We start from the raw sequence: 22518 nt of genomic DNA, 5'->3' as shown, positions 1-22518 counted from the left end.
GCAGAAAATAATTCTTCGGCTCATTTAATATAGTATAATAATATGATAATGTATTACTATAAATATTTAACACCACTACATTGTTTTAAAGCTTATTAATATATTTGAATCAAATTCAAATTTTGTCAAAATCATTGGGTTAGATACAAGGATTAGTAAATTTAAATATTTTAATTCGATAAATACAATACTTTAATTTAAGAATAAAATAAACTTGAAATAAACTTGAAGAACTATATATACAGGTAGGTACCAAAATTATAACATACCAACTATATCAATATAAAATAATTGTATAAATTAAGCTTTTATTAAGTTCGTGACAAAATACTGAATTTTTAATTTTTATCACTATACAAGTATATATAGTGTCAAAAAAAAACTCGAACAACACTCAAACATATATATTATTATACATTATACATATATGTTTAAAAATACGTCGACAACCATCATCATATAGTATCTTAAGTAATATATTTTGGTGACTGCGTTTCTTTATAACCGGATCGGTTAGAAAGAAATTTCGTGATAAAATTTCAATAATTAGGTTTTAGGATTGGTATAATATCAATCTGTACTTTTAGACTAGAATAGAAAATATACACTGACAAGTATTTATTGACGCATATTTACCACTATAAGTCTAAAAATGCAAAATAAAAAACGTTATATTTAATTTCATTATGGTTTTTAGAAAATAATTTACCAAAAATCACTTCTCCTAACGCGTTTTACACACACTGGGAGTATATATGATAGAGGTATCCGTATATCGGTCACAGCAATCGTGCAATCGTTCTAGTGATTTGTATAGGTGGTATATAAAATTAATTTAAAATTCACGGATCACATATTTTTACAGAATAATCCCATTTATCGTAGAACATTTATCATTTTTAAAAACTCTAACGTGGTATTTTATTTACATAGTTGTAAGTATTAACAAAACAACATTTTTTGAAAAAAAAAATTATTTTTACTAATTTAAACATAGATTTTTAATTTTATATTTTAAAACAGTTTAAGTATACATGTTTTCATTAAAAAAAAAAATTATAACGTGAAAAAAAATAGTAAAAACCTAAATTGTTTAGAAAAATGTTGTTTATTAACGACTTGAAATTATGTCATAAAAATATTTTTAAAACATTAATATGTTTTTAAATAATGAGTGTCTTACGTTAAATGGATCACTCGGTACTTTTATGTTATAGTTGTGGCCCGGAAAATGTCGTAGAACGCGTAATTTATACGCCACACACACGATTTATAACCCAACGTGTACACGTTACGAGTTATACATCGAAGCGAACCAGCTCAGCTTGCTAGGAGTATATCATAACATTTACGTGTGTGTTTGTGTGTTATACTGTATTATATCCATCGAATTCGTGTGTATAAGGGGCGCCGTCGCGACGGGGTTAGAAAAACATGACCTACATATAATATACTATTTATATAAACTTGTACATATATATATAACCACAGAAACATGAGTACCACGCGACTATTTACAACCCTCTACGAAGAAATTCCCGCCGTACTACTATCCACTTCTATTACACACACACACAACCATAAACATGTACACTGCTCCAACTGAGTCCGTTTTCGGGGCCAACAATCAATTATACATTACATAATATATATTGTACGCGTTATTTCGACCACACTTTCCGGGACGGAAGACATTCCGCAGAGATCATATTATTATTATTATGTGTGGGAATTCGTATAATATAGTATATATATTTATTATATCGCACAGAACCAATGACTCTCGGTGTGCTGCTGTGGCCCGGAACGGGATTCTATTAATTGTATAACGTGTATATAGACATATATATTATGTATAAAGTGAAGGATCGTTTAGGTAGAGAAGTGGTGATGGCATGGCAGGCAGGCAGGATATTAATAATATTTAGTCCTTCAACCCACCGCACCATGTTATTAAAATTCCCCACCGTCCACTACACAATATGTGTATGTGTGTGTGTGTGGATGGGTGGTTTATAGTGTAGTGTACATACGCACGCGGAGACTTCAGTTCGGTCGGAGGACGCGGAGGTAATTTTATCTGCACAACGGTCTCGGCGAACGTGCGCCGTTTATTAATAACACAAATTAATTCATCCGTATACGACCACTATACGACCAAATTGCCTATACCTATATAACTCGCGGCTACCATCAGCCATAACGCGTAAATCGATTTAATATTACAATATCCAACAGTGTGTATCATTTCCGTTGATTAAACTCAGTGTTTTCGATACCCGTATAATAATAATATTATAATACGATATAATTATTATTTTAGCGTACTACATTAATTATAAGTCAGGAGTTCAGGACTATAATTCGTGTAACGTTAAAAATAAATACTGAATTAAATTGCTGTATACCCTCAAAAAGATAATAATAATTATATAATATATTATTATTATTATTATATAATAATAATAATAGAACAACTCTAATATCCTAATTTGCAGTCTAATAATAATTGTACTCATGTTATAGAAGTAAGCGTAATATTTTGTTGCTATAATATTATATTTTAAGAATTATACCTACGAATAAACACCTACACATATATGTACCGAAATTGCCTATACACAGTGCCGGCTTATGTAAATACAGTAACATAATAAAAATTAATAGTAGATTCATTTATTATTAATACTACCTATAATAGGTAATAAAAATAATTTATAACACTGTTATTTTCTTAGTACGTTTAGTCACCATAATATTAAAGTCACACATTACTGTCTGATTCCCATAGTACAATTTAATTCTTAAACGTTCTATATTTGTGTATTATGAAAAATGCTCTAATATGATTTGAATGATTTTAAAAAATAGGTTTTAGACGAGACAGTAAAATATATTACCCCGGTTAACAGTTATTCATTCAAAATTGTAAACGAGTCATTAAGTATTTTTGCATCTCGCTCTGCATAATATGATCCATTACATATTGCAGTTAACGCCGATAAAACCGCAGTTTTCTACCAATATAAAAATATATAAAAGTGACGTGGTAAGCTCGATGCATATGCTGGTGACAAAGAAAAAAATCGCATTTTTTCGTATAATATAGGCATTTGCAGTTTGCGTGTCGAGACCTATCAAATTCGTTCCGCTCCGCGCGTGTCGCAACAACAGTAATAATATTACAAAAAATACGATAGATCCAAAAGAAAAAGTGGTACCAACTCGACATGTACGTGTATTATTATGGTAGTACCTACTACCTAGGTATGCAACCATAATAGAATAGGCGTGTTTGCAAAATATAATACGTAAAACGGTTCACATAAAAATGATTTAACATCGTTAGCTGAATTCCAATTGCACGCAAATAAAGTGGTGGTAGGTAGGTATACAGCACTGTCACGATGATTGTTTTTAAGTCGAATTCGGCACGTTTTTCGAAATCTTTGTACTACATTATGAAATTCTTAATTCATCATACGACGTTAGGTAATATATATATATATATGATGTATGCATATACCAGTATAAAATACTACGGGCTTTAATGATTTGTTTCTTATATAATATAATTATTTACTTGTGATTATTTTTGTTTCAATTATTTTTTCGGCGTTCTTTCTGTTTTTTTAAATATAATGTTTTTAAACATGTAAACTTAATAAGTACCTATTTATAAATAAAACTGTTTCATCTTAATATCGTTACGTTATTGACAGTACCTCGTATCAATAAATTTTAACGAGATGACATTTTTGCATCAAAAATTATATATTCTCTCCACACTTGTGTATACGTATACATCTTAAAGATTTTAAAGTAAAAACAGGCAATGTGTAGTTACATTTTTAGGTTAACCAACACAATTTAATAAAAAACAATTATTATTACATAATACTTAATTAAATAATATAATATATTGTATAATAATTTGAAAATACGTGATAATATTATATTATGTTATATATATACATATGGCACTGACGTTTTAACATATCGTTGCAGGGCCCCCAGTAGAGGTCGGAGTCACCATGTATGTTCTCAGTATAAGCTCCGTGTCCGAAGTACTAATGGTACAAATATGACGATAATAATATAATAATAATTATATATATACTGTTACTTTTTTTAAATGTTTCATGTTTTTTTGATAGTAATATTGACAATAATATTGTACGAACGACACAATATTATTATGATTTAATATGCATTATATTATGATGTTTTTGATGAGTGTTTTCTACATATTGTATAATTATTATGCGCATACATTATAATATTTAATACCTATAATATTATATTATATTTCGATGTATTTCGGTTTTGAACTACAATATGACACACCGATTTCATCCGTTATCATACATAACTATAATAATATAATATTATATCGGTATGATGATATTATATATTGATGCTTTTTTTCGCTTCATCGTTTGAAAATCCTAAACGAAAACGACTTTTTTCCATATTATATCTACTCACAAACAACGCGAATACTTTCGTTAATGGTATACTCACTGTTATTTTAATGTTTCGTACTGTTGCTAAGTGTTCGTGTTGTATTATACATCGAAAAAACGATCACACGATAATTAATAACAATAATAAATTTTGATAACAATAAGCGATGCGTTTTAGAATGGGACTAAATGACGTTCCCTGCATGCAAGTCCGTTGCTTTGCCAACCGGGTGCCACTCCCTATTACACATAACATATTAACGACGTTTTCGTTATATATCGCTTATGAAATTATTATTATTATACATTGTTTTGTTACGATAAAAATATATATTTATTATTATAGCCACGCATGACCGGAAGAGCTCGAAAACCGCAGTCCATCGGACACGGCCATGCAGCAGCTAAAATAATAATATAATAATATTATACGACGGCGTGGTATATCGCGAATTTGAACAGTTTACATAAACACAGAATGTTATGTAATATAGAATTCTTTCTACATGAGTCCAGTATAATATTCAATTCATGCCCTGTATATAATATCATATTATGAACACTGGCGATACTGTGCCTTGTGGGCAGATGGGCAGAATATTATATTATATAGGGCGCTTAACATTTTTCTTCTATGTAACTAACCTATGTAATGCGATTGGGAACATTTTTTTAGTTTTTACTACCCGCATTCTCCTCCAACTGACCTTGCTGCGTTTTATTTGCTTTTTTTGTTGTGTTGTTATTATTTCTATGTACCTACCTGAGCTTACATCATATTTTATGAGTTAAAACGTGCGAAAGTACTACATGATTTTAGTTTCACTTTCGTAAGGGCTATCGTATCGTGTAGGTATTATAATATTGTTTGTCGTGTTGAGAATTTCAACAATCGTCCAAATGACTTGATTTTTAATAATATATTCTATAGAACATTGTTTCTTAAACTGTGTTCCGTGATCTCAAAAAGCATAATATACACTGTTTTAGAGAAAGGAAGTACCTGTGAGATTTTTTAGTTAGTTTCTCAACTTGTTACATAATTTATTTAAGTTCTTCAAGTCATTTGTTTTATACAAGAATAATATAATAGATGGAATGTTGTTATACAGGGCGATAGTTATTCACCAATTAATGTGCTCATCTCCTCCCATTTTTAAATTAAATGATGATTTTTCAATAAACTTTTGATATTTCTAAACTAAAATTCAAACGAGAAGTTTTTTTTAATTATTTAACTTTAACTAAGTAAGGATAATTATAGCTCCATTAACGGGAGCTTAAAAGGTATGGGAGTTATGAATATTTAAAAATGAACATAAGTAACATTAATCTATTAACATTTTATATTTTATAAATATTTTCTAATATTATAATAAATATAATATACTACGCCCCATATTACCATCATTTATTTTATTTTAAGAATCAATACTCTTTTTGTATACATTACATTAAATTAAACATCTCAAGTTTAAATATTTATTTAGGTACAGCATTTTTTAAAAATCAACTACTTAATAATATGCACTAAAAACAGTGTTTCTCGTTAAAAAAAAAATATTTAGTATGTAGCTTAATGTCATGGGACACTTTTCAAATAGTATACAAGTCTAAATAATTATTTTGATATAATATTATGGTCCTCGAGTATACTTGAAAGTTCTAAAAACCATAATTTGAATAAATTTACTGTTAAAGGAAAAATGGGGGCGAATGTGATTCACCAATCACGCTATAGCGATTTAGAGTGAACGTCAGAGTTTAATTAAATAATTTCTCCCGGAAGTGTCCACGATCCGTCGTAGTTCAAAATCTGCAAATGAGTGTGTAAAAATCAACATAATTTAGCTACGTACACATAGTGAAGCGGGCGAAAAATTGTTTGCCTTTTTTTATTTTATTTGCTTTTTTCACCCCTACCCACCTCCATACAGTCTAATTTTTTTTTCGAGTAGCTTGTATACACGGAAACCGTACTGTAAAATGTTCGCAATCGCGTTTTTCCCGTCAAATGCAAGATGCGCGTTCAATGTTTACAAAACGAGTAAAATATATTATATTATTGTGTACAATATTTATAACGACACGTGTGTAATATCCTATACTTCATGTTTCTAGTGACTTGCTGTAGACGACGCGAAATTAGATATGTTATTTACACGTTTATATATAAATACAGTTACTATTTCGCAGGTAGGTATATGACATGGTGTATATAACTTCAATAATGTATATGTTATATTATATAAATAGCATATTGTATATTGTGTGTACGATATATTATTGTTATAAAATAAGTGACTATTCGCTTCGTGAGTTTTGAATTGAATTCGAATATCGTTTCCCATTACTATAATATTATTTATATTATGTATTGCAGTATAGAAAATATATTTTTTTTTTAACAGTACTGAGCAATATCTTATCCACATATTGTATATTTTATTATGATCCCTTCCCCAGATACCCGTCATGCATATATAATTGTCAAACATCATACGTCAATCGAATACATTATATAATAAATATCACCAGGAAACCACACCCTGTATAATATACATAATTTAATGTATATAGTGTACTATATAATATATATATACATATATATAATATATGTGTGTATGTAAATGTTACCGTTAAAATATTTAAGTATGAATTGTTTTTTTATACATGGCCCTAAATGAAGAATATTAATTTTAAAGTACAAACATCATTAACTAATTGAAGTAGAGTAGATATAGAATTTAAAACATGAAGTAGTGTGATACTTTCCTACTATTTGTTATACTAAAAGATTGATTTTAGTAAATTTACACTATCCTTAATTAATACAAAAGTATTGAGGACGTGAATAGAAGCAAGATTTTCATACATCATACTTTAGTTATAAATTAGTAGTTACGTATCAATGCGTACTTCCAAGTGTAAGAGTAATATCTGGATATGTGTGTTAATAACTTATGTTATTATCAAATAAAATTCTATATTCGATGGTGGAGCCTGTTATCGACAACTTAAACGATACCAACTATTTTTCATATCACAAACATTAAATTGTAGTCTAATTGCTTCTAATATACGCAGTATAATACTATAAAATTATAATATAGTTTATCGTCTTTGTTTGGTTAGTAAATAAAATACTTAGATATTTCATGAAAATAACACCATTTTTTACTTCAACTCTTACATACTATATTATATAAATATATAATATATATATATATATATATATACATACGCAGCTAGTTCGTAGTAGGTGGTTTTTGTATGCTACGTACGAACCAATAAATATAATATAACTAGATACAGATAAGCTATGTCAACACAGTTTGTAGAAAGACTTTTGGAAACGGAAGAAAAACATATTATATTGCATCCCGAATGACGGCAATAATCGTATTCTTACGTTTAAATTCGATTCCCTGTAGATACTTAAGTAGTAACGAATACATCAGTTTAAAAATTTATGCTACGGCATTTCACGTTATTGAAGTGTTGTTCAACTTCACCGCTGCAGGTAATGCACATCACACATCGTACGTATATTTTGAACATCACTATAGGATTTCGTGATTTACGGCAATCGATCTTTTATTTTATTGTTTCCAAACAAACTTACATGACAACTTGAACAGTTTTATTCACCACCATTACGCATTTTCCACTTTGAATTTACAATATTGTATTCAGTCTACAATTTTTACATCATGGTTAAAGTTAGACTTATTTATGTATGATATTATCTTAATTTCAAAAATATTACAATAAAACCAGTAATGATTATTCTAAAAACTATGAACGCCTCAAGCCATATTTGTTCTATAAATATCATATTTAAATAACAATTACCTTTAAAAAAAATAAATAATAATAATAACTGTATTTAGTAAAAGATAAAGTATTTACATTATGTGAAATCTGTTTCTCAATGACAACTATTAAATAAAAGAAACTCTAATAAAAATAGTAATTTTCTTAATCAATATTTCAATATTTTTTAAATATAAAAGTTAGTAGTGAGAACTAGGAACAAACAGGACCTAACACTCAGAACATGAATATTATGCATATTATAATATATTATGACACACCAAAATGTTATCATAAACAGTTTCGATGATTTATTATAATATTATCTATCATACATGCATTTGTAACTGTTATCAGATTATTGGAGAAACAAGCGTTTTATAATATTCAAAAAATAACATCACTAAAGGGTTCAATATTATTAAATATTTTATATAGGTACTTTCATTTCAATGCCCGAGAAAATAAATCGGATCAATAATGGTCTTACAATGAACTCAGATTTATAATATACAATAGTAAAAAATATATAATATTATTTTTTATTTTTTATGTGTAAAATACGTTTCAAAAGATTCTAAATAAAATGAGCCATTTTTTTTTTAGTGCAATATGTTACATAATATTTATAATTTTTTTTATTTTAACATACCTATCACTAATATTAGTGGTTATTATTCATATAGTTTAATCTGAGTTCGTATATAAAATAATTATAAAAATAAAACTATTGACTCAGTATTTTGTATTTTTAAAATGAATAAACGACTCGAAATATTTCTATAAGGTTTATCCTCCTACTTATTTTATCCTTTTTATTTCTTAGTATGCAATTTTTTAAAACGTCATGTATCACATTTTAGAATATTTTACTACGATTGAATATAAATCAAAACTACTATCGAACAACTTTATTAACATTCTTTACTACGCTACAACTAACTTACAGTTGACATTTTATTTTATCTATATGTATAATATATTATATATTATGAGTAAAAAATATGGGTGGTGATATTAATAAGAAATGTCTGCCTTTTTAAAATGTTATTTTAGACATTTTCGAAAATATTATGTGTTTTATAAATATTATTATCAACACACAGTGCATGTCATTAATTATACAAGATATATATTTCAAAATTCAGAGAATAATATTTTTTTATCAAAAGTGCACATGGTGCTTAGGTTCTAATTTAAAATTAAAAAAATTTTAAAACTTAATATCATAATAAGTATAGATACGGTTACCGCAGTCGTTTTAATATAAGTACAATAAATATAATCATATTCATATTCATCGCGTTTGTGTTAATAGGAGTGTCCTGGTTGGTCTGGCGTTCATTTGCATTTTGAGCATATACCCTTAAATGTGTTATTTCCTACATATTATCATTTCAGATGTTACCGCGAGCGTGTGTTACCCTGCCTATAATAATATTATTGATACACCTAATGTTATAGGTACCTATTATAATATTATATATTATATTACTATGCCGTTGTGTTTTCGCGGCCAAAGGTTATTCGAAATTCGGAGTTTCAATGTAATAATAATATATATACAGGATCTGATAAATTTTATTTGACAAAAATGGTGGAGATCGCATAAAAACACTCATAATCTCCATTATATTTTTGTTTATAATTCGGTAGATCCCGTATATGTGTAGTATAATAACTGATAATTTCTGGCAATGTGAATGTTATAAAATACGTTAGTGGAAAATCATAAAATTAATTGGAATATTTTATTGAAATCGATAAATACCAAGTAATAAAACCGATAGTAATCGTTTCTTTATACTTGACAGTTTTTTTTTCAATAAAATTTATATACGCACATAATAATATGATTTTCTCAATGAATTACTAGAATTCTTATAACAAATTTAAAGATGTTAATAATACATTGTAAAAGTATATATTTTAATTATTTTTCAAAGTGATCGTCGAATTTCGAATACTCCTTTATATAATATGTCACATGCGCTGAAAACGAACGGTAACAGACCGTTTAAACTTAAAAGGAATAAAATGTGTTCAATATTATACTTTTGTGAAGTAGTGAAACAATATACATGAATATATTAAGAAATTATTGTTTTTGGTGTTTTCGATGTTGGTTTTTATTTTATTATATTATATTATTTATATATATATTGTATTTTGATTTGGTTTTTTCTATGCCCCCTTAAATCCTTATTATAATATATTATATATATATTATATTATATTGGTGCAATACTGGTCTTTCAAAAATTGAATGTCCGTTAGTAGTAAAATGTGTGTACATATATAAATTATAATATGTATCTAGAGTATACACGTAACAAAATGGCAACACACATAAATAAAACAGAAAAACAAAAAGTCCGAATGCATAATTAATGACTAGGATTATACATCAACATATACATACTACATAATATATACATATGTACAGGGTAATCTGTTTAACTGGTTACATTGATTTCCTAAGTCGTGTTTTAAATATATTTTTTAGCTTGAAAATTATTTTATAACTCTGTATACTATTAATAAACTACAAAAATATTCAATTTTTATTTTAAAACAAATAAATACAATAAATATCTATTTTTTAAACAACCCATATAAGTGTATTTTAATTTCATAATCGGAAGCGCAATACTTTTCCAAAAATTTAAAATATTAAGTTATATATATTTAACATTTTTTTTTCTTTTCAATGATTATTAGCGTTTGTAGTTAAAAAAAAATACTGTAAAACCATTTATAATACACAGAAACCATATATCCCGTTTAAAACGGATTCGTCCCTTATTTGAGTATCATTATTCTGTCCTTTCATGACATGTTTGTCATGAACGGGATAATTTTTAGTAGATAGTTCTGTTTCAATCACGTTGTCTCCACATAATTAAACATTATATAGATATGCGAGTAAAATATTAAAACTAAATTTTATAATTGAAAGTTATATTAAACCATTTTAGTAATGTAACAGACGTAACATCATTTCGAAAATAGTATTCAAAATAGTACAAAAATCAGTATGAAATGTTTAGAGGTTTTTTTTTAGAATATGGTTAAAACTACTATAATGTAAGGTTAACTTTACGTAAAAATACCATGTTTTTTTCAAAAATACAAATTGTTAACTTGAAAATTTAGTACCTCCGGTTAAATAGTTTACCCCACAGTGTATAATGTACATATTATATAAATGTTTTTTGTGTGTATGTATGTGTGGTGTATAATTTCGATTAGCCGCGCGCAAAGGCTGTGTAATAATACTATACGGCCGATTAAGTTTGAATACAAAATATCCGACGGCGGTGCTGTCGCGTGGGAGGCGTTTTGCATGTTTTGCTCGGCTAGACGCGGGTGGCATCGGAAGGGTTGACCGGTAAATGAGCTCGATTTATATTTTGATTTATTTATTTATCGTTATTTTTTCAGTAACTTTTTTTTCTCTAGCCCCTCCCTAGTATACTCGGACCACCCGGCGTCGTTTCCGGGCGCCACAGATAAGTCTCACCGCTTTAACCCAGGCACATAATATAATTGGTCATCCCCCGGAAATAACAGTGTATAATATATTATAATATACCTACACCATGCTGCGCTACATAATTACTATACTCGAACATACATAATATATATGTTATTATTTTAAACAAAGTTTACGCTCAACGACCTTTATTGTCGTCCGCCGCATTGCGTTATCACGGGAGCGGGCCAATAAAGTATACCGCAAAATGTAAAGAGAGGTGGAGAAAAAGGCAAACGTTATAATTTTTTTTTTCTGAAAACCTTCCAAAAACTGTTTCCTTTTTTTCGGCAAAGGTCACGTCCGTTTCAGCGTTTGAATTTCAATGAGTTCATTCGGCTTGCGCACCGGTGGATGATCCCATCTACAACACACGAAATTCTGCAGAATTATATCATATTATGTTTTAGCCTGTTCTATAAAAATTATAATAGTATAATATAAACATCGAACTATAAAAATATTATTGTCTGTGACTAGCAATAAAAAGGTCAATCGATGTCATGACATCATATTTACAGTGTATCTAAATAGCAGTAGATATAAACTAATAATTACTTATTGAATAACAAGACATTGTTATGTTTCACGGTTAAAGACGAGAATACATTTTTTAGAAGTATCGTACCTACGTTTATATTAAATGATAATATTTATGTATATAATTATAGTTTATAGTGCTTTTATCTCATAAAAAGTTAAAAAAATATTTAGTTTTACCATTAAAAGACATAATAATATTATATCATACATTAGAAGCAGATGCGTAGCCAGAATTTATATGTGGGAGGGGTTTTACAATTTTTTTCCTTTTTGCTCCTACGTAAATAGCATGCACATAATATATTTTTAATAGATCACTATATAAAAATCAATCTCAAAATCGTTAAAAATATTTATTTAAATCAGGTGATACTTTTTTAGCTGTTGAAAATATAACGTTAACATTTATGGTATTTTAGTAAAAACCAGTAAAATCTATTTTAGTAATTTTAATTTTCATAATCTATTAATTTTAGAGACTCAAATTGTTGACAAATATTCAACATCAATTTTTTTTATTTTTATTTTACTTAATACTTGAAAATTAATAAACAAATATTTTAAACTTTATAACTATTTATTACAACGATTCCCAACCCATGAGCCGCGAGCAGCATAATACTGGGCCGTGAACCATATAATATTAAATATTGTATATTACGAATATATGCATAATATGAATAGGTGTGCTATTGGACATTGGTGGGCCTCAAAGATTATTTTTTTTACAATATTGCTGGTCCGTAAAACTAAAAAGGTTGGGACCGCTGACTTAGAAAATCGATTATAATTCAAACACTCAAACTCGTTATAAAAATAAAATAAAATATAATAATGATTTAACCACAAACTATATTAGAGTAGTTATACATTTATTTAGAACTTGATCAAAATGATGTATAATGGTTTATATTGTATAAGAATGGAATGTTTTGATTACTGTAATACCGCCGTGTCTAACTGAACTATAGTGATATAAAATTAAAATAAAACCGTATTATGGTGAGATCCATTTCCTTGCAGGCATTCCCTGTAAATATAACATAACATTATAGGTAACATTTCATTTAGGCATAACCCGAAAAAGTTTAACAAAAGCGTGATTAGAGTTAAAATAGAAACCGTAAGGTTTAAAACGCCCATGAACCCTTTCAATAACCCCTCCCTTCTGGCTACGTGAATGCGTATTAGAATTATAGACTGGTGAAAATGCAGATACTAATTATAGCAATCAACGCCGAAATACTTATGTTTCCCTCTGTATACATACTTTATTAAACGTTTTCACACCATTTAGCTTTCATTATAATAATATATTGTATTATGGATGTTCCGTGCTAGCCGACAATGGTGCATGGTCAATTAAAATTGCATGTTCAACGCATGTTAGATAGATTGCATGACACGCAACGTTTGAATATCACTGTACTTAATGAAAGAAACAAATGGACATTTTACCAAACGTACTTACGCAAGTCCTTGGCGTGCAATTTTTGATTTAGGCTTGCTAACTGCATGTATAGACATTTTCATTTTATATATTTAAGAACAATAATAATATACGCAGTCTAAGTTTAAATTCATCTTTTAATTAACAAGTGAAAATTATTAAAATATAGCGTAGTACACTTCGAGTAAATCATTATAATTTCATTCTAAAATCAAAACTATTTTCATCATCAAAATGCAATAAAAACATAATAGTAATACTAACATTAATACGTCGAGTATTTGAAACCAACATAACCTACTATTAGCTATTTTATGATAATATTTTTAAGGACGATAATATAATCGTTTATAATAATATTATATTATTACAATACAAAAGTTTGATTTGTCAAATACGTCTTAATATTATATTATTATCGTTTTGCCAATTACTTTACTTGCAAAACCAGGGGCGGATTTAGATTTGATAAAGTGGCCCCCAATAATTAATAAACAAAAGAATACAGCATGTTTTTATTATTAAATTAAATATTTATAACTTGTCACTTGTTTAATTAACTTAGCAAATAATAAATTATAAAAACGTTCAAATTGGATAGTTAAATCATATAATAAAATTACTTTATTTAAATGTATATTCTTATTGTTTATCACACTACAGTATCTTAAATATTAGTAATAGAAAATAGAAAAATATAATCATATAAATTTAAATTAAATACATAATCTTTATTTTCCGTTAAACTATAACACAACTAAAAATATCCCGGTTAGGATAACTCGGTTCTCTCTCCCCTAAATCCGGCCCTGTAGAGTAAAACGTCCCACGAAAGGTTTGAAATACTCGACTTATTATTGTATTTTGTTTACCAGTACAATGAGACTAATCGTTTTTGTTGTTTTTTTCCTACGTAAAAAATATAGGACTTCACATTAGATTTCTACTTCAGACAATTCTGGACTGATCCCCGGTTGGCGTTCACCAAGCGGCCGGGTGTCGAGACCCTGTCCGTGGGATCGGAGTTCATAAAGAACATCTGGGTACCCGACACGTTCTTCGTCAACGAGAAACAGTCATATTTTCACATAGCGACTACCAGTAACGAATTCATCCGGATACACCATTCAGGGAGCATAACGCGGAGCATTCGGTAAATTTTATGACATGACTACTTATTAGATTATTATTATCATTTTATTAATGTAAAACGTATCATGATGTAAGCGGGTATAAACAGAAAGTACATAAAAAATTATGAGGGATAGAAATGTTGTTGAGTCAATTTTACTAGTTTGAAAGTCATACATAAATCCAAAATTTGTCGCTTGTCTGCTATCAGCAAAACTTGAGGAGTTTGAAAAATGTTGTGCGGGAATGTAGTCACGTGTAGGGCAAATGATATCCAATCTATTGATGCAATCACACCTAGGAATCACCTTTGAACTCTTATTATGATAAATATACCTTGCCTACATCATAATATTGTGATTTAAAATTTCTCTATTGCAAAAATAGAGTATTATTGTGTACAAAGTTATATAAATTATGATTTTCACGCCGTAATAAATAATAATGTATATTATAGCCTGGTACTTAAAAAGTTATTATCTATATCATATTATTGATATACATTACATTCTTCAGTACCTATATATTATATTTATTGGGGTAGTCCTCATTGTACGTAGGTAGGTAACTTTTTTGTTTATGTTATTTCGATATCATGTTTTCTTTAATGTTTGGAGTGATAATATTATATATTTTGAATGAAATATATATGTTATAACACCGCATGGAACGGTAGATGCAGCGCTGCCAATGAATATCCGTTTGGAGTCTAAAATATTTTGTTTTTCGGTGAAATTACAAAATATCTTCTTTTTCTTTTTTAATCAATTAGATTTTTAAATATTAGTAAGGATAGCGTTGTATTATAAATTGATTATATAATATAGATAATAAGTAATAACTATACAACTAAATATATATCATCTTTTAAAATAAGGTAATATTTGTTTAAAAAATTTTAAAAACAACATCTTGATTAAAATCTTTCGAAAATGGATTTTAATCTATATAATATAATATATTCACTTATATCTATGTACAATATTGACATATATTATTAACATAACATATAATTTAAAATTTATTTTGAGGTTGTGAAAGAATTAATATCTCTCATTATCCTTCGCCGTATAAATACACATTTCTGTGGAACTAAGCGAGTATAAGTTGCCTAGGCCTAAAGTAAATACATTATATAGATGTTGTACTCGTATTTCGATAATAAACGATTTTATAAAATTTAAAATAATTGTATCGCATAATATATAATTTTTTACTTGCTGTTCGTAAAATAACTTTCATTGCTGTGCATCGTCTGCAGAAACGTTTAAGTCATACACGTAAAATATAATATTATTACATGTATTGAACGAAACGGTTTCGTATTCATTGGCAAGACGATGATCGAATTATAAATACGTATATACTCGGACAGAGCATTTATAATATATAACACCAACCCGATAGCTATAGTGTTGTACATATTTTATAATATATTACTACAACATACGGTCCCAGATGAGCGCGAAAATACGATATGTCATGGATATGTGACGTAACTAATGTATTTTAACAGTAATTTAATACTATAATTGTCGCGATGTGAGTATGAGTACTCCTATACCTATATAGTATAATGATTATAATGATATGTATGACGTTTTCCATGTTGTGTACAGTTTGACGATCACCGCGTCGTGTCCCATGAACCTGCAGTACTTCCCAATGGACCGACAGCTGTGTCACATCGAAATCGAGAGCTGTAAGTGTCTATCAACGTAATATATGATGCATATTTTATTATTTTATATATTATTGGTTGATCGTTATCGTACAATAATGACTGCAAAAAAAAATCTATCTGTACATTTTTTTTTTTTTTGTTAATTTCGGTGTCCTTCTACCCAGCAGACAGCACTGAGCCACGTGCCCGAGGAGAGAAGGACCAGGCACTTTGCACCTATAACTGCATACCTAAAATATATAATACGAAAAAAAATAATAAAATTACGCTACATAACAATATATTATTATTATCAACCAATTTTTGCCAACTAACCATCACGCGAATATGATTTTATTACATTTTTCTCCGACGTTTGATAATAATATACAACGCGCACGCATCACAGTTTTTATTTTTTTACTAAATAATCTACTAACCTACAGGAAGATCAATTAAATGCAAAACACTCATTATTATTGAAAATATTTACATAATTCTAAGTCATTAAAAATAATATTTTGAAAAAAAATTATATATTTTATTGTTTGTCATACTACATTTATTTTTTTAATATCAACATTAATTTATAGTTCCATGATTTCAAGAAGAATACTATTTAAAGTATTTTAATTTATAAAAATCAAATTTCAGGCAAGTAGTTCATTAATAAATTATTATAAGTATTTGAAGTTTAGACGAGCCGAGTATTGAATCAATATTTTATGGTAAAGCGTATTATACTACTTTATATAATATACTCCTCTACTCTAAACTATAAATGCTTAAAACATATCTCTTAAGCTGATCGTCCAAAATTCTATTTTTATACATCGAAATATTTCAAAAAATAAATTGCTTTAAAATAAGGAATTAAAAATGCATATTGTCATTAAAAAAAAAATAATAATAATAAACAATTTAAAAATATAACAAATGATAAAAAATATAATTAGTATATATTTTATATTTTTTTTTTTCGTATCGGTTCCTTGAAACGACCTTATCAGTGTTTATCAATGTTTTTTCACTTGGAGAGGGTAGAGTATATCTAGCACACAGCTATTTTTGAAACGTTGTTCTTAACGACCGAAATATATGCAAAAATAATATTTCCAAATAACTACATTAATAGTTTTTAAAATAATGAGTGTTTTACGTTGAACAGATCAACCAGTATAATATAACTTTTATTAAATCCGCGCACTTAAAAAATATACTACACACACACATAAGAAAATGCTTATATTACGCATAATACATATTTTATATTATAATAAAAGTTATAACAACAACAATATAATTGTATATTTTATTATGTATAGACTTATCTTAAAATTTCGCACGCGTCACATAATCATCATATTTTGTATTGCAACGGCTTGTGAGTGACGCGTGGCGTTCGCGCGTACTGATGGTTTTTTTTTTCATTTTTTGTCACGTTGATTCGCAGTCGGTTACACAATGCGTGATATCCGGTACAAGTGGAAAAGTGGTTTTAAATCGGTCGGGATTAGCAACCAGGTGCAGTTGCCGCAGTTCCGAATTCTCGGGCACAGGCAGAGGGCCACCGAAATTAACTTATCTACAGGTAGATTATTGACACGCGACCTAACCATCACGCACACGCGACTTATAATCACGCGATTACGCATAATAACAATAAATAACTTAAACAATATTGTATAAAATTTTACTATGTGTGAATCGACGTACGATTTACGATATTTAATGGACACACGTATCAATATTGTACACTATATTAATTATTGATAGTACGATTAATGTCATATTAATTATAATAATATGATGTATAAAATAATATATTAACATGTAATATATAAATATCTCGTTCGATATTCTGTCGAGCGTGTACCCGACACGTGATGGGTGGGTCTCCGGCTCTGAAGACAGGTCTAAACGTTAGAGGTGTGTATTTGTGATTTCCCCAGTTGGTTATACGATGAGAGACATCCGGTATAAGTGGAATGAGGGACCGAACTCGGTGGGCGTATCCAACGAAGTGTCCTTGCCTCAGTTTAAAGTGCTGGGACATCGGCAGAGAGCTATGGAAATTAGCTTGACAACAGGTAATGTTTCAGATGAAAAAACATTTCCAACGCAAGTATAATAATAATATTATATTAAAAAATGTATAACAACGTAATAGACAATAGTGTTGTTTTTGATTTTTTAACCTCAGTGTATATGATTATACAATTATTCAATTATAATACTCAGTTGTATAGTAACGTGTACCTATAAAACTATGATTGTACATTATAGCAATCATTATTTTTTTAGCAACTTTACTGGATAAGAAACTGCCATATAATCATGTCCTCAATAACAGTAGTAATTAAGTATTCTACCCCTTCTAAACAAACACAGTAAACGCAAAATTAAGAAAGAAAAAAAATTAAGAAAATTTTATGTTTTTTTGGCTAAAATGGTTAACATAATTAACCTATCATGATAAAACGCAGTTTGTGTCCTAAAAAATAAAGACCCTTTTGTAAAATAAACTTTTTTTAAATAAATTCTCTACATTGTGTACTAAACTTTAACTTATATAGTGATTACATTTGCAACAAAACTATTTGACAGTATTCTTACGTAAAAATAATCAAAACATTTACATGCATATCTGATCAGGTATAATTATTAATTATTAAATAAATATATTAAATCATCAATAGGTTATCTATACTTACCTGTATATCAGTAAATGGTAAATTAATTTTATTGTTATGGAGCTACTGCAACGAGGTATTTGGTTAATATATATTATAATAGAATATTAAGAAAGTAAAAATGACTGAAAATCTTAATTAGAAATAAAAAAATATATTATGTATCGAAGCCACTTATATTAAAAACTCTCACATTATGATTTGCAAAAAACATCGAGGATATAGATTTTAAATAGGAAAATGCAAATATCGTTTAATATTGTTTTCCTACAAAATTTATTTGTGGAGATGTACTACGCTCTATTTAGATGGGCCGTGGTCAATGTATATAACCGATAAACTTAGTAGGGTTTACGTTCATTGCCATCATATTTTATATAATAGATATATAGCCACAAAAAATAGTCGTAGTCAGGACTTGAAACCACTTATTCGAAAATCTCATAAAACTGTTTTTTTATTTGCCGTCACTGTAATCGCAACAAAAACCAAACATTTTTAAACCATAATTAAACCATTATTTAAACCTAAAAAATAAAAAACTGTTTATATAACTTAAGAATTAAAAAATATCACACTCATTAAACCAAATACATTATAATTTAAACTCTCACTCCCATTGTTTTATTTCAATTTTTTAAAATTAATTATAAATTAATACTACTTTTACGATTCTAGTTAAAATAAGTTATTTTATAAGTAGAAAATATTAGCTATATTTGAATTTCTCAATAGAAATCATTATGATATTACAAAAAAACCAACACTAAAACATTGCGAAATCGATTCTTGAAACAAAAACTAAAAACTATGAAACACTAAACTTAACACTTAAAATAAAATATAAAAATTTCAAAACTCTTTCTTTTAAAACTGATAAATTTTGATATAGTTTCGAGCCCAAATCGCAATACAATTTAAACCACATCCGAACCCGATTTCTATGTGCATCATACTAATTATACGCTACACAGGTAATTATTCGAGACTGGCATGCGAAATCCAATTCGTACGATCCATGGGCTACTATCTGATCCAGATTTATATACCCAGCGGACTGATCGTCATCATATCCTGGGTAAGTTTTTGGCTGAACCGGAACGCCACGCCGGCCAGAGTGGCGTTGGGCGTCACCACCGTGTTGACCATGACCACGCTCATGTCGTCCACAAACGCGGCGCTACCGAAGATATCGTACGTGAAATCTATCGACGTGTACTTGGGCACATGTTTCGTTATGGTGTTCGCTTCGCTGTTGGGTTAGTAAACAAAACAACCGTCAATTATTGTGTTAAGCGTTAACGGATTTTAACAACTGTAGCTCTTTTCTTCTAAAAATGAGATATGGTAGTCCTCCATTACTTTTGTTTGCTGTTTGCTTACCACTATTTTCTAAATAAAAAATTATCACTATTTTATTTATTTGAATAGATGCTTAAAATTGAATTCAATTTATTTTTATAAAATAGTAAAAATATTAAATAAGTAAATTAAAATTAAAAACCATTGTGATAAAATTGAATAAGATATTAGTTTTTATAATAATTTAGAACTACTATAATATAATAACTTCAGCTATGTCAGCTATAAATGATTTGCGACTATATTATTATGATACCGCATACCATATATCACCTAATTTAGTAAATCTTTATTCGTATTGAACAGAATATGCCACTGTCGGATATATGGCAAAGAGGATACAAATGAGGAAAAATCGTTTCCTAGCCATACAAAAGATGGCTGAACAGAAAAAGAGTGGCCATGACACGCTCAGCCATGCGCACTCACATCAACAATCGCGCTCCAGCCATGGTAACATGTCCGGCCACAATACGCTCACCGGCCACAATACGCTATCACACGGCTTGTCTAGTCACGGCTTGCCACCTTCCCACATTTCGAGCTATGGTGGACACGACAGCCACCCTCGACATAGTCATAGTGGCCATAGTAGTCATGGTGGCCAAATTCTTGACATGGACCACCTACCAAGACAAGCTGTGAGTTTTTTTGTAATAAGTGATTTGTTGACCAAAAAAAAAAACTAGGTTCTATTATATACCAGATACCTGCTAGCAGCTAGCATATTGTATCAGAGTCAAATATACTCCAGACGATATTAATTTTACGGTTAAAATTCTAAACGGTTTAATTTAGCGAGAAAACAAATAACATACTAATTACTAATACAAACATATAAATACACGTCATGAAAAACCTAGTTATACTATTATTAAATATACACTTTAACGCAATGCGTATAGCATGGTTTATTACAAGTTCAACAATTCTATTATACAATTATAAATTTTATTATTTTTTTTTTTTAATGAAACTTATTGATAAACACTATAATATGTTTTGGTATATCATATTTAGGTAATACAATTCTTATTAAGCAATAGGTCTTTCTGATTGTAGCTTATTCTACTTTGGTTAATAACGCTCCAAAATATAAATTTAAGAAAGTATATTGTAGTGTTTTATAGTTAGTTGTATCATTATTTCATTAGTCATATATTTTCCACAAGGTTATGTATAAAGAAAATAAATGGGTGATGAATTTCCATTGTTTTTTGCATCTCATATATTGACTGAAAATTGAGAACATATGAATAATGCACTATGCATTTACTTATAATTGTGTACACTTCCTCTCCTCACCAGAAGCACACAGTGAAGTATTCGTTTTAATATTTGAAATCATTGGTGTAACAACATCATTGTATACATAGATTTTACACTTAATTTACTACTATATTATCTATTACATATTTCATATTAATTTATTTCTGTTAACATGATATTTTAAAACAAAAAACCTACTTTATTTCTATATTGTATCTAGATTCTAATTATTTATCCATACCAAATTGTATACTATTAAACTGTTATCTTTTATATTAAGAACTGCTCCCCACCACAAGCTTGACAACCCGTGGGGCTGCAATATTAAATCCATATAAAATATGTAAAATTATTGATATTTTGACTTGATCACATTTAATAAATTCAATACAATATTATTTTCGTGATCCATTTTTCGTGTACAGTTATAATTAACAATAGAAAAAACATAAAATCAATGTTTTCATCAATCTTGTTTTGCAAATTTCAAAAACTAATGAGTGAACAAAATATTAAATAACAAATGCCTTTTTTCTATGTGATATAAAAAATTAGCCTAAAATCACTTTAGTTTAACGCAATTATTCTAC

The 22518-nt window shown here is 28.3% G+C and overlaps 1 protein-coding gene across 2 annotated transcripts in view; it reads left to right on the top strand.

The window, feature by feature from the left end:
* LOC114120866 (gamma-aminobutyric acid receptor subunit beta-like) overlaps nucleotides 1-22518 on the top strand; it is a 67776-nt gene that overhangs the window by 40077 nt on the left and 5181 nt on the right. The window contains exons 3-8 of one of the 2 annotated variants that reach the window (XM_027982934.2): nucleotides 4009-4076; nucleotides 14737-14963; nucleotides 16561-16643; nucleotides 18557-18694; nucleotides 20272-20556; nucleotides 20966-21300. In XM_027982934.2, the coding sequence (XP_027838735.2) occupies nucleotides 4009-4076; nucleotides 14737-14963; nucleotides 16561-16643; nucleotides 18557-18694; nucleotides 20272-20556; nucleotides 20966-21300 (1136 nt within the window). The remainder of the gene's footprint in view (nucleotides 1-4008; nucleotides 4077-14736; nucleotides 14964-16560; nucleotides 16644-18556; nucleotides 18695-20271; nucleotides 20557-20965; nucleotides 21301-22518) is intronic. The other variant, XM_027982933.2, reaches the window with a different exon arrangement.

Source organism: Aphis gossypii, chromosome 1 (genome assembly GCF_020184175.1).
Source record: "Aphis gossypii isolate Hap1 chromosome 1, ASM2018417v2, whole genome shotgun sequence".
Taxonomy (NCBI): domain Eukaryota; kingdom Metazoa; phylum Arthropoda; class Insecta; order Hemiptera; family Aphididae; genus Aphis; species Aphis gossypii.
Note: the sequence above shows the minus strand (reverse complement) of the source record. Positions and strands in the feature narration are given on the sequence as shown.